General features: G+C 36.7%; 2 protein-coding genes across 4 annotated transcripts; both read left to right on the forward strand.

Moving 5' to 3' along the window:
• The first annotated feature begins 2,514 nt into the window (after positions 1 to 2,514).
• LOC107427376 (heterodimeric geranylgeranyl pyrophosphate synthase small subunit, chloroplastic) lies at positions 2,515 to 4,841 on the forward strand. The gene is made up of 2 exons (XM_016037754.4): positions 2,515 to 3,101; positions 3,627 to 4,841. The coding sequence occupies exons 1-2, from the start codon at positions 2,709 to 2,711 to the stop codon at positions 4,287 to 4,289; spliced, it is 1,056 nt and encodes a 351-aa protein (XP_015893240.3). The 5' UTR covers positions 2,515 to 2,708; the 3' UTR covers positions 4,290 to 4,841.
• Positions 4,842 to 5,906: 1,065 nt separating this feature from the next.
• Positions 5,907 to 9,486, forward strand: LOC107427409 (F-box/LRR-repeat protein 10). Of its 3 annotated transcripts, XM_048480464.2 has the most exons (4): positions 5,907 to 6,215; positions 6,557 to 6,762; positions 6,970 to 7,063; positions 7,723 to 9,486. In XM_048480464.2, the coding sequence occupies exons 1-4, from the start codon at positions 6,033 to 6,035 to the stop codon at positions 9,169 to 9,171; spliced, it is 1,932 nt and encodes a 643-aa protein (XP_048336421.2). In that variant the 5' UTR covers positions 5,907 to 6,032; the 3' UTR covers positions 9,172 to 9,486. The 3 variants fall into 3 exon arrangements, with proteins under 3 accessions (XP_048336421.2, XP_048336422.1, XP_048336423.1); XM_048480465.2 differs by lacking the exons at positions 5,907 to 6,215; positions 6,970 to 7,063 and having other exon boundaries at positions 6,622 to 6,762; XM_048480466.2 differs by lacking the exons at positions 5,907 to 6,215; positions 6,557 to 6,762; positions 6,970 to 7,063 and adding an exon at positions 7,374 to 7,391.
• The last annotated feature ends 4,019 nt before the right edge of the window (positions 9,487 to 13,505 follow it).

The raw sequence follows: 13,505 nt of genomic DNA on the forward strand, positions 1-13,505 counted from the left end.
AGGTTAATGGCTAATTTTCATATTATAAATTGTTATAATATAAAATTTTGTACTTTTATAAATTATACGGAGACGGTTTGCATATGCATCTAATATTTGTTTCAAGGGACTAGTATCTTTAGCTTATAGGCCCATTTTATAAAGTAAAAAAAGCTTTATTAGCCTGATTAACCACTTTAAATGATTAATATAATTCAATTTGAAAAGTTCAAACCATATCAATCGATTAGTTGGTTGGATTGGATGTTGAGATCAATTTGGATTGGACTCAAATTTTTTAAAGTACAAATGAATCAATTTAGTTGTTGTCTAAGAAAGTCATTTTCAAACTCATGAGCGAGCAAGCCTGGCTTAAATTGCATATAACAAAGTTTTGGGGTTTGGTTAGGTTTATTTAAACTTCCGATATTTATGTAAATTATTCGAGTAATGTAGTCCCACATCACAAAGCTGAAACGTTTCTAGTATTACAATTACCAATAAAAGAAAGAATAAAAAAAACAAAGCAATGTACCTGCTTGCCTTTGAGTCTAAGTTTCAAAGTTTATTGCTGATATAGATTTTTATATATTTTGATATTTAAAATATGAATTATTTTATTTAATTAATAGTATTATAATAATAAAAAATACTAATATAATAGCAAAATGTCTTTATATACCTAAGCTTCGTATATATAAGCTGAAGCTCGTATGTATACCTCTTCGACCGAGCTTCGGTGGAATGCATCAAGCAAATGTTTTGGGTTAAGAGTAACCAAGAGGATAAACTTTTTTGGACCAAAACGAAGATGGGAATCTTCAGTGTGAAGTCAGCACATAGAAGGACACCTGACGGTGCAAAAGTGGTGGAAGTCATTATGGGAAAGCCATATCCATGAAAGAACAAAATTTTTTCTGTGGAAACTAGCTAATGTGGGAATCCCAATAGTATCAAATCTAAAAGCTAGAGGAATTGATGTGGACAATAAGGAGTGTAGCCATGGATGTAACAGCACAGAAAACGAAATCCATGTTTTCTTCCATTATGAAGTGGCAAAGAGAGTATGGTTTGCCAATCAGTGGGGCACAAGATCGGCTGAAGTGAGTTTCAATGACCTATTATCCTTTTTTAATTGTCTAACCAATCCAACAGAAGTGCTACCAGTTCATGAGGAAGATGTACTTTGAAGAAGCTGTCATGAATATGGATCAGTCCCCTCATGTGATAAGCAACAGATTTAAGGAACTGATGGAAGCTTGCAACCGTGAAAAAAGAGTGAGAAAAGGGCTAGTGGCACGAAATGCGCAAAACAATATTCGCTGGAGAAGACCACCAAGAGGGGAAATAAAATTAAACTCAGACGCAGCTGTGAGAAGAAATGGAAGTTTTCTGACAGTAATAGCTCGGGACAGTAGAGGAAAGGTGTTGTCAATTCACACATTCAAGTCAGAAACTTCAATTCCTGAAGTAGCCGAGCTGGAAGCAATCGGCAAAGGTTTGAAGGTGGCTCACAGTCTTGGAGGGACAAAGGTGATCATGGAGTCAGATGCTCTTGCTGTAGTTGAAGCACTAAACAAGAAAGATACATAGTTTTGGAGGGACAAAGGTGATCATGGAGTCAGATGCTCTTGCTGTAGTTGAAGTGCTAAACAAGAAAGATAAGAAGAGCCTTCACTAGGCTTCCGATTTCTATTTCAACGAAACATTGCAACTTAGTGTAAATTTTCTTAGTGTTAAGTTTGTTTGGGCCCCTAGGTTAAGTAATAGATTAGCCCATAGTATTTGTCAATGGCCAGCAGCTCACTTTGTTGTAGGTCCAGTAGATCCAAGCTGGTTGCCATCAATTTGTATTGAATATATGACCCTGAGAAAGTCTTCTGAGTCAAGGCTGCTGTATGATCTTTTTTTTTTTTTTTTTTGGTTTCAATGGATTCCCAGTTCAAGCCCAAAAAAAGCTCGTATATATACACTTAAGCCCAACTTGAGGCTCTGTCTATGTGTCTTAATGTCTTGGTACACTTTATTCATTTAAGAACCTTGGTTTTAACCCCTCCTTTGTAAGCTTGGGTTTGGCCCCCTAATGTGCTTAATGCCGTTTAAATTTACCAAAAAATAAAAAAATAAAAAAACAAACAAACAGACAAACCGTGTTACGAAGCACTTTTGGGTAAAGGTGTATTTCATTTTCATGGGTCGCATAGAAGGAAATAGAAGGAAATAGGAGGGTAGAAGAATTAATAATGAAATTGAAAGAAATAACATAGATGAATTGTAGTGGGAGAGAGAAGATTAAAATCGTACCGTTGTAACCAATGCGAAGTCATAAAATCCATAGTCAATAAAAACGGAGCCCTTCAAGTCCAAAAAACAACAAAGCACTAATGGGTAAACGTGTATTTCACTTCCATGGGTCCCATAGAAGGGAATAGGAGAGTGGAAGAAGTAATAGTGAAATTGAAAGAAATAACATAGGTGAATTGTAGTGGGAAAGAGGATATTTAAATCGTATCCTAGTAACCAATGCGATGTCATAAAATCCATAATCAATAAAAATAAAGCCCTTCAAATCCAAAACACATCAAAATCATCTTATCTCTTTCTTCACACGTCCTCCTTTTTCCTTTCTTAGCCCAAAATTTATTAACTCAAAAACATCTTCCACCATTAAAGACCTCCACTGAGCTCAGCAGCACAGACCCACAACGACAAAATACTCAAATAAAACAATGGTGTTTTCTCTGTTATCATCCTCGCCCCATTTTTATTTCCCAAGAAAACCCACAAACCTCATCCTCCCAATTCGATGTTCTGCTGCTTATTCTGCTGCTTCTTCTTCTTCTTCTTCTTCGTCTCCTTCTCCTCCGGTTTCGACCACCACATCGGGGTCTTCGGTTCAGTTCGATTTGAAAACCTATTGGACCACCCTGATTGCGGAGATCAATCAGAAGCTCGACGAAGCGATCCCGATTCGGTATCCTGAGCGGATCTATGAGGCCATGCGGTATTCTGTCCTCGACGTGGGAGCCAAGCGTGCCCCGCCGGTCATGTGCGTCGCTGCTTGCGAGCTTTTTGGAGGAAACCGCCTAGCCGCTTTCCCAACCGCATGTGCACTCGAAATGGTTTGTCTCGATTTTTGTTTATTTTTAATAAATTTTTCACCTTTTGTTTGTTGTTTATTTTTTCTGTTTGTTCGGTTAGAAATTTCATATTCAGGGGATGAGATTTTCTTTTTTTTTAGAAATTGTTCTTTGCTATTCTTCTGTGGGAAATTTTGATTGTTAAGGTTGCTTATTTGCTGTAATTGGTGCTGGAGGAAACGATTGGGTTCAAATTCCAATGTTGGATTTTTCGCTAAGAATATGTCCCTGATTTTTGCTTTGAATCCTGTTGTTTATTATCCTTAACAGAGAACATTGCCTCCCTTAGCATCCTCGTAGCACAATAATATCAAAATTGGCAGTTTTATCTTCGTTAATTCAATAGTGAAAGTTGCTTGAATGGGATGCTAAAAGAAAGAAAGTTCATTTTTTTTACACAAATTTTTATTTGACGATGGAGTGTTTGGTGCGAATTCGGAGCCAATAGAAACTATATTTGAAGCAGTTTGAAGTTTTGTTTCATATTGGTCAATCTCAAATTTACAGGTACATGCAGCTTCATTGATACATGATGATCTTCCCTGTATGGACGATGACCCTTCTCGCCGTGGCAAGCCCTCCAACCACACAATCTTCGGTGTTGACATGGCCATTCTTGCCGGTGACGCACTCTTCCCATTGGGATTTCGCCACATTGTCTCTCACACACCTTCCGACTTAGTGCCAGAGCCGCGCCTTCTCCGTGTAATCGCTGAGATTGCTCGTGCAGTTGGCTCAACTGGGATGGCTGCAGGACAGTTTCTTGACCTGGAAGGCGGCCCCAACTCCATCGAATACGTGCAAGAAAAGAAGTTTGGAGAAATGGGTGAATTGTCCGCAGTTTGTGGAGGACTACTAGCCGGAGCTGAAGACGATGAGGTAGAGAGGTTGAGGAGGTATGGTAGAGCTGTTGGGGTATTGTATCAAGTGGTTGATGATATTATTGAAGAGAAGTCAAAGAGGGAAGAAGATAGTGAGAGGAAGGGAAAGGGGAAGAACTATGCAAGATTGTATGGGATTGAGAAGGCAATGAAGGTAGCAGAGGAGCTTAGAACAAAGGCTAAGAAGGAATTGGATGGGTTTGAGGAGTATGGAGAAACTGCTGTACCACTTTATAGCTTTGTGGATTATGCTGTTGATAGAGGTTTCAGTGTTGCAAAATCCAGTTGATGAAAAAGAGAAATTTCGATCAGACTTTGGTATAAAGCATTATAAGAATGAAGAACAAGTAAGATCATTCTTAACTCATTATAGAAAAGGCCAACCCTTAAGCCTTAAGTCCTAGTGTTTGTATTTTCCTCTAAGATATAATTCTATTTCCCACCAGAAAGAAAGTGAAAAAGATTAAAAAAAAAAAAAAAAAAAAAAAAAAAAAAAAAAAGGCACCACTTTCCTGTAGAAATGTGGGATATATGCAAATTGGGATTGAGCTTGTTCGATATGAAAAGCAAAATGAAAGAACAAAATGTTCTAGATGTGGTAGAAGAAAATTGATAATAGAAGCAGCAAATTGAATACCAACAAATTCTCACTGCTCTTTTGTATTCTAATTTTTGTAACGGGCTTGGGTTGTTCGCTTAATTTACTTTCCTCTGCATCTAACTTGAAGTCTATTATTAGGGGAAAAAATTAAATGAAAGAATTTGTCACTATCTGGCAAAAAATATATATAATAAAAATTAAGAACAAAATAAATATGTTATTGTAGTTTTTAACTTTCCACATAGTTCTGTCTTTCCCTACTACTTCTTTTGTGGATATCCCCTTTCATATTTTGTGGATAATGTTGTATAATTTTGTTTTACCCTCTCAGATGACTTTCATTTTTATTTAATTTAATTTTTATTTTTTCTTTTTGGGCTAAATCAAGTTGATGAAAAAGAGAATTTTGGATCAGATTATTGGTATAAAGCATTAAGAATGAGGAAGAGATAGCATCATTCTTAACTTATTATGGAAAAAGCCAAGCCTTAAGCTTTTAGTTTTTGTATTCTTCTCTAATATATAATCCTCTTTCACACCAGAAAGTGAAATAATCAAATAAATAACAAATAAATAAAAAGAAAAAGGGAAGAAGAAGGACCACTTTCCTATAGAACTGTGGGATATGTTAAATTGGAATTGAGTTTGTTCAACGTGAAAAGCAAAATGGGAGAAGAAAATGTTCAAGATGTGATAAACCAAACTCATAATAGAAGCCGCCAATTGAACACTAACGAAATTCTGGCTGTTGTTTAATCTTCTGCTTTTTATAAACGCCGGCGTTTCATCCTGAGTTGTTTGCTTTAGTTTTTGTGTTCCTCCTTTTTTTTTTTTTCTTTTTTTTTTTTTTTTTGAAAACCCCTCTGCATCTGATTTGATGATTATGTTTTTGAAGTCTATTATTCGGGAAAGAAAAAAATGAAAAGAATTTGTTATTATTGGGTGAAAAATATATCATAAAATTTGAGAACAAAATAAATATGTTCTTTTTTTTTTTAAATCTTTTGTGGATTTCATGATTCATGTTTTGTGATGATAAAATCTATTGTTTGAGAGGCAAGTTAAAAAAAAAAATAATAAAATAAAATAAAATACTATAATTTGATGAAAAATGTATCATGGGAGTAAGAAATGTAAAAATAAGAAAATGGAAGGAAAAAATTTAGACCATTACCAAAAAATGATAAAATAAAAAAGTGGATTTTGGATACTAAAAACAAACAAAAAAAAAAAAAAAGAAAAAAAAAAGACAAAACAAAACAAGAAAAGCGGGCCCAGTGGAGCCCAGTTCAAAGAATCATGATGAAATGGCAGGAACGCAATCTCTTCCTTCAGATCCCAATCTGAACCACCGTTACCAAAACCGTACCAAGAAGCAAGAACAAGAAGAAGAAGAGGAAAACAAAAAAAAAAAAAAAAAAAGAAAAAAAAATGACGGAGAAAAACGATGATGGTCATGGTGTTGAGAGCCTGGATTTCCTGCCCTCGACTCTACTGGAAACCATCATGACGAAGCTCGATGTCTCATCAATCTGCTCCGTCGCCATCACTTGCAGAACTTTCAAGTCCTGCGTTTCCAATATTCTCTCTTTCATCCCCAATTTCCACCTCCTTGTATGTAAATTCTTCTCTTCCTTCCCAAATACCCTTAATACATCTGCTTAATTTTGATAATTTCCCCTCCATACCCATCTTTTTTTTTTTTTTTTTGTAGTTTAATTTTTAGTTTGATGTATGAATCAGGAAATGTTGGAAATTTTGTAGATTCTACCAAATATTCAAATTGAACATACGTGGAAGCATAATTGGAATGAAAGAAAGATTGAATTTTATGTGTTTTCTCTTAATCTGTATCTAGAAAATCATCAATTTCGGAATTGGGTATCGTGTTTTTTTTTTTTTTTTCCCTTGATTTTTCAACTGAATGCGTCTTCGTAATTTTATTGTTGTTTAAGGAAATTGCACCTTCGGTGGATTTGTTGCGGCCTCTACTGCCGGAAAATCCATATCTGAGGAGCCTAAAGGTAGACTGTGGTAAGCTTGATGATTCAGCGATTGAGATTTTGCTAAGGCCTTCTTTGCGAGAGCTTTGTCTTGTCAATTGCTCGGATTTTAGCGGGAAGTTGCTCTCTGAGATTGGAAGCATGTGCAATAATCTAAGGTTTGCTCTCATGCTATATGCATCTAATAAGATAGTGGATTATATGTGTGTGTGTGTGTGTGTGTGTGAAATACGTGTATATATGTTTTGCTCGATCATGAACTCGTTGATGTTAAATACGTGTAAGCGTTGATCATAATCCCACTTTCCTGTTTGAAATGCTTTTGTTATTTGCTTTCTGGGTAATGGGTATGTACTTCCCTTCAGGTCTCTGTGCTTGGGATCGGTGGCTGAAAAAAGAGGACGGGCAATTCACATTTCTGATTTGGAGGAGTTACTCAGTGGTTGTACTCAGTTAGAAGTAAGGAATGATTGAAAATCAAAGATTGAATGAAATAAATGAACTTTTAGAAAGATTATGTAAGCAAGTGGTTGATAAGATTTTTTAAGTAACATGGCATCAATTTATCCTGAAGAGACATAACGTGTAGTATCTGACTAGGTTGGCCTTTAACTGATGATTTTAACATTTTCTTAATGACAGCAAAGTGCCGAAGTTCCTTTGTTGCTCAACTTAACTGCAGTGATGAAATTCTGTTATATTTTTATAAGTAGTTTCTTTTTTGGAACAGATGACCAGTCATTGCAATTAAATACTCACTCAATTTGGTACAGCATGAATAGATCAGGTTCTCAGCAAGCTTTCAGCATATATCTACAATGCACATGCAGTTTTATGCATTCATAAAGAATTATCATAACTGAATCTTTTTCTCCTTTTTTTTTTTTTTCCTTTTTTTTCTTTTTTTTGGCTGCAAGTATATTCCTCCTTTTGCGCTCACATGACAACAAGAGTACTTACAATTTTGCCTAGGAAGGATGGGGCTGTTGTTCTAATTGCTTCTTAATCACCAATATTTAATAGATATTTCTGTTTTTGTAATATACTCGTTTGATATATTTGCTTTATCTTTTAACTACTTAATTTTGGCCATCTAATATATGTTTTTATTCTGGTAGGCACTCGTCCTCATGTTTGACGTCTCATTATTTCTTCGTCATAATTTTGCTCGAGTTTGGGCTTTGGCATCAAAAAAGCTAACTTCTCTTGAGATTGGCTACATCTCATCTGTAATGGTGACTGAACTGCTTAGCCCAAATTTAGGATTTAATCAATCGCCAAACCATATTCAATCTTCCATATTGCCAAGCATTCAGAAATTGTGCCTTTCAGTTGACTATATAACTGATGCCATGGTGAGTACGATTTCTAAAGGTCTTATGTACTTGAGTCACTTGGATCTTCGAGATGCACCTATCATCGAACCAAGAGTTACATTTGACCTTACAAATGCTGGCCTTCAACTAATTAATCAGCATGGAAAATTGAAGCATCTGTCATTGGTCCGTAGCCAGGAATTCCTCTTTACCTATTTTAGAAGAGTAAATGATCTAGGCCTCCTCCTAATGGCTGATAAGTGTGCAAACATGGAAAGCATATATCTTGGTGGCTTCTGCCGTGTTACAGACACAGGTTTCAAAACGATCTTGCATTCATGTTCCAAATTATATAAGCTTAGAGTGTCTCATGGAACCCAATTAACTGATTTGGTTTTCCATGATATTTCTGCAACATCCCTCTCTCTACTACATGTCAGCTTGAGATGGTGTAATCTGATAACCAACTATGCAGTTGCCAATTTGGCATCTAATAAGGACCTTAAAGTTCTTGATTTGAGACATTGTAGAAACCTTGGGGATGACGCTCTCCGAGCCATAAGGAATCTCCCAAAGTTGAAGATCTTACTATTGGATGGCTCTGATATAAGTGATGCAGGACTGGCTTACTTAAGGCCTAGGGTTATACGGTCACTAGTTTCATTGTCTGTTAGAGGATGCAAAAAACTAACAGATAAAGGCCTCTCTGCACTTTTCGATGGCTCCTCCATAACAGAGTTGCGAGAATTGGACCTATCGAATCTTCCTAATCTCTCTGACAATGGAGTCCTATTACTGGCAAAAAGTAGGATACCAATTTTTGAATTACGAATGCGACAATGCCCACTCATAGGCGACACGTCAATCATGGCATTAGCCTCGATGCAGGTTGACGAGGACCGGTGGCATGGTAATAGCCTGCGGTTGTTGGATCTATATAACTGTGGTGGCATAACACAGCTTTCCTTCCGGTGGTTAAAGAAACCATACTTTCCAAGGTTGAGATGGTTGGGAGTGACAGGGTGTGTAAATAGAGACATGGTTGATGCTTTAGCTCGGAGTAGACCATTCTTGCATGTGGCATGCCATGGTGAGGAGCTGGGGTCTGAGCAATGGGATAGCTCTGACGGGTTGTTTACGCATGACTATGATGAAGTGGATGAGCTTGAACAGTGGCTTCTAGAAGGAGAGGGTGAGAGTGATGATGAAGAGATGGTGGATGCAGAAGATAATGCAGAACTCTTGCAGTAATTTAGTAAGATGTTGTTGTTGTTGCTGTTGTTGTAGTGTGTGTACTATATATATGTACAATATTGTTTTGTTATTTATGTAACTTTATCATCTAGTTAGTCATTAGAGCTTAGTAGGTTAGCAGACTGCATCCATTTATGTTGTTTGTAAGGACTAAGGAACTTTATTATTATATTAGCTTAAAGGCCAAGAAATATCATCAGCTGCTACTGACGATGAAAAAATGGCGATGCGGAACTCACGAATTAATCCGCACAAATAACGTGTTTATGCAGTATGTATATATATACATGCAAGTTTGATTGCTTTTGTTAACATGATCTATGGCTTTATATTCCATGTTCGCTGGTTACAACCCATTTATTGTGTTTAGGACTGCCTATTGTTGGTTTGAATTTTAGTGCATGGTAATACTTAAGATAACATTAACCATGCCGTATAAATTACTCAGTGATAGATTTGGATTCCACCAGAAATGTAAAACGATGTGATTGGAAATTTCGAGTTTTGACCTAAATGTTGTTGAGAAAATCTTGAAGTGACTCCACGGAGCTTGCTCTATGTATATAAAGTGTGTTTGGCATTGGAAGGGAATTTTTCCTATGTTGGCGAATTATTTGGTACTAGAGAGAAAATGCGCATAGGCTATTAGATCTGATGGAAACCCAAGAGGTTGGAGCTCCGAGAGACAAACATGAGCAAAGACCAAGCTGTAAGTAGGATACCACCTTAAATGTTTTTTTCTGGTGGTTGATGATGGAAAGGAAAACTGTGGACTATTTTCAAAGGGTATATGAGTATCCAAAGCATGAGGTTTGCAAATCTATATTGCTGCTTGCTGGGCGTGGCCACAGAAAGTGACACTGTCTGGCTTTTCACGTGTTAATGGTCATGGGCTAGAATATTCTTTTGGTGACTTAATTTTTCTACAAATATCCTATGTCTAGATCTCTCTCTAATTTTTCATACCCAAGAATTATCTGCTAAGTTTGGACACGTCACCAAGCACCCACAATTTTCAAAGTGCATGAATGTTAACTGGTTGCTGTCTTTTCCATCAGTAGTTAGCTTGGATAAGAACAAAAATAAGTAAATACACACATTTTTCTTTGTTTTTGGGTTAAACATATATACTCACCCATAATACAGGAAAATTTCTTATCCTGTCTACTACTGATAATGATATATCAAAGTTTTTAATTGATTTTAGATTTTTAGCATAATTCTATGAGGACGATTTAATTCCCTATCAGAATGATGGGATAATAATAAGCTAGAATCTTTAAAGCGTCCACTTTCTATCATCCAATGGAACGTGGCTTCTGTGTTCCATTGTCACTTAAATCTGGGCAATAAGGCCCAGTAGAAAGCTTCTGCATATAACTAGGATTACTACTTTATCAAGTTTTTTAGAAACGGGGAACAAAGATCAAGAGCGTAAACCAGTTTGATAGGTATTAGCCTGATTTGAGTAGACTATTTTTGTTGTACAAAAAAAAAAAAGAAAAAAAAAACCCATTAAATTAAAGGGGCCAGTAGAACTCTGAGCACAGTTTTCTTCATACTAGTAGATGCAATTTGCACTGTCAAAAAAGTACATTTCCTGTTTCCGAGATCTGCGAAAAACTCTGAACTAAATGCTTTGTTTCGTTTCATGTCCAAAAGAAGCTTCAGTAATGTGGAGGCCAAAATTTACCCCTTTTAAACTACCTTTTATACCCATAAATTTTTGTCTCTTTCTATAAAAATTTCATCAAGAAAAATATGCCAAAGGACCTCAATTTGATTAATGTTCTATGATTCCATAGTCAGTAAGGTCAATGATCATTCTTTGACACATCTCAAAGTTATCCCTTTACAAAATTGTCTGACATTCAATAGCATTAAAACACTCCCATAAATGACAATTTTTTCAAATTGTCGCTAGCACTACAGGAAGTATGCTCTTATTCGATGGGATAGAATTTATTTTTGAAAATGTAGAAATTTATTATATGATTTTATCTTATGGGATAGAATTTATTTTAGAAAAAGTAATAGGCTATAATGGAAAAGACTGTAGCTAGACCTATAAAAATAAAGGATAGATCTACTTCCGAGGGTCCTTATAATTAACGGTCATCATCGTTTACAAATACAAAGTGTCCTTTTATTTGTGAAAGGATTGAATCGTACAATCAATTTTACTTTATAAAGGAAAAAACCTATAATTTATATACCAAGGTTTGTTAAAGATATTATCCACTAGCCCTTGTCAAATCTCATATATAGTTATGAAGTATAAGTAGGACTTTGGGTCGTCTTGTTACCGTTATCAATCACAACTAGTGGTTCAACATCAACTGTAATTTTTGCATCCATATATAATATAATAGTGTAAAGGCCAAAAAAAATAAAAAAAAAAAAAAACTCTTAGCTTTTATAGTTAAATGTCACGGGCCTAACTTTTTCGATATTTCTGTACGACATTTAGCACATCCTTTACTAAGTAAGTCTTGCTCATAAGCTAGCACAAAGCGGAAGCTAAGAAAAATAGAATAGGAAGTAGGAGAGTTTAAGAAAATCTGGAAAATACTTGTATTGCTAGAATACTTGGATATCTTACAAATGAGAGTCCAATCCTTTATATAGAGAGCTTGGCACATATCACAAAAATACAAGGTTTTAGATATGTACACATGGAATACATCTAAATGAGGTTCTAGAGTATTCTACTATATATTTACAAGAATTATTCTAGAGAAATTCTCATCTATATTTGTCTAAGTTTCTCTTGAATCTTCTAGAATATTCCGGACTTCTTTTGAATCTTTACGGAGAGTGTAGAACCTTCCGGCTAAACCTCAAGGTTTTCACCTTTTTTGCACGAAACGTGACACCCTCCTCCACCTAATCTCGCAACTCCCTCGTCGCGTGTTCTTCCTTAAACCTCCGAATGTGGTCTTTGAATTGCCATGAAGCCCTTTCATGCTCCCAACTAGCTTCACTATCCTGTAGGTTCTTCCACTTCACTAGGTACTCGATATAGTTAGGCACTCTTCTACGTCGTATGATCCGATCCGCAAGTATAGCCTCTACGTCCTTGTCAAACGAAGTCACAACCGCCGTAGATGGCCTCTTTGATTCTGCACGACTAGGGTCTTCCATGTCTTGATGATAAGGCTTTAAGAGACTCACATGGAAAACAGGATGAATCTTCAACTTAGGAGGCAGTTGTAGTTTATAGGAAACCTTACCCACCTTCCTCACAATAGGAAATGGTCCCTCATAACGTCGTACCAACCCCTTATATACCTTTCGTAGGGCCTTGAATTGTTAAGGTAGTAGCTTTATCATGACCAAATCCCCTTCTTCGAATACTACATGCCTTCTCTTGGTGTCTACCCACTTCTTCATATTCTTAGATGCCTTGTCCAAGTGTGCTCTAACTAAATCAGCTTGTTCCTCCCAAGACTTGGCAAACTTGTAGGCAGCAAGGCTTTTACCTCTATAGCTCGAGGCTAAGGCATTAGGAGTCATAGGTTGTCTCCCCGTCACGATCTCAAATGGACTTCTATTAGTTCATTCACTTCTTTGTAAGTTGTAGGAGAATTGAGCCACATCAAGCTAATTAGCCCAATCTCTTTGGTTGGCACTCACATAGTGCCTCAAGTAGAGCTCCAATAAAGTAATAGTGTGCTCCGTTTGCCCATCACTTTGCAGGTGGAAGCTTGTGGAAGAGTTCAAATCTAAACCAAGAAGTTTGAAGAGCTCGGTCCAAAACCTTCCGGTGAATCGAGAGTCTCGATCACTCACTATGTTGCTAGGTACTCCCCACAGCTTTACCACATGCCTTAGAAATAGTCGGGCCGTCTACTCTGCTGTGCAATCCATAGAAGTAGGGATAAAGGTAAAATACTTGCTAAATCGATCCACCACGACGATAATTCTATCATAGCCCTCCGACTTAGGTAAACAAGTGATGAAATCCATCGAAACACTCTCCCATGGTCCATTCAGAATGGGCAATAGATCTAACAACACTCCTTGTTGCTTTTGCTCTATCTTATTTTGTTGGTACACAAGACATGTCCTTACATATACCTCCACATCATCCCTCATATAGGGCCAATGATATGTAGCTCCTATTAAGGCTAGAGTGCGTCGAGTGCTCGGGTGGCCAGCCCACTTGGTGTCGTGGCACTCCTTGATCAATTTCTTCTTAGGTTGTCCTTCTTTGGCACATATATGCGATCCCCCGTAGTGTAGAGCAAGTCATGTCTTACCCAAAATCGCCTAGTCTTTCCCTCGTTGACTAAGACCATGATGTTCTTTGCCATGGGGTCTTGTGGGAG

The sequence above is a fragment of the Ziziphus jujuba genome, chromosome 9 (genome assembly GCF_031755915.1).
Source record: "Ziziphus jujuba cultivar Dongzao chromosome 9, ASM3175591v1".
NCBI lineage: Eukaryota > Viridiplantae > Streptophyta > Magnoliopsida > Rosales > Rhamnaceae > Ziziphus > Ziziphus jujuba.

What these genes read in the sequence shown, in the direction of transcription:
- LOC107427409 (XM_048480464.2), top strand. Translation starts at nt 6,033, where the DNA reads ATGACGGAGAAAAACGATGATGGTCATGGTGTTGAGAGCCTGGATTTC. An exon ending in TCCCCAATTTCCACCTCCTT is followed by an intron (nt 6,216 to 6,556) that starts GTATGTAAATTC and finishes TTGTTGTTTAAG; the next exon opens with GAAATTGCACCTTCGGTGGA. An exon ending in GTGGTTGTACTCAGTTAGAA is followed by an intron (nt 7,064 to 7,722) that starts GTAAGGAATGAT and finishes TTATTCTGGTAG; the next exon opens with GCACTCGTCCTCATGTTTGA.
- LOC107427376 (XM_016037754.4), top strand. Translation starts at nt 2,709, where the DNA reads ATGGTGTTTTCTCTGTTATCATCCTCGCCCCATTTTTATTTCCCAAGA. An exon ending in CCGCATGTGCACTCGAAATG is followed by an intron (nt 3,102 to 3,626) that starts GTTTGTCTCGAT and finishes TCAAATTTACAG; the next exon opens with GTACATGCAGCTTCATTGAT.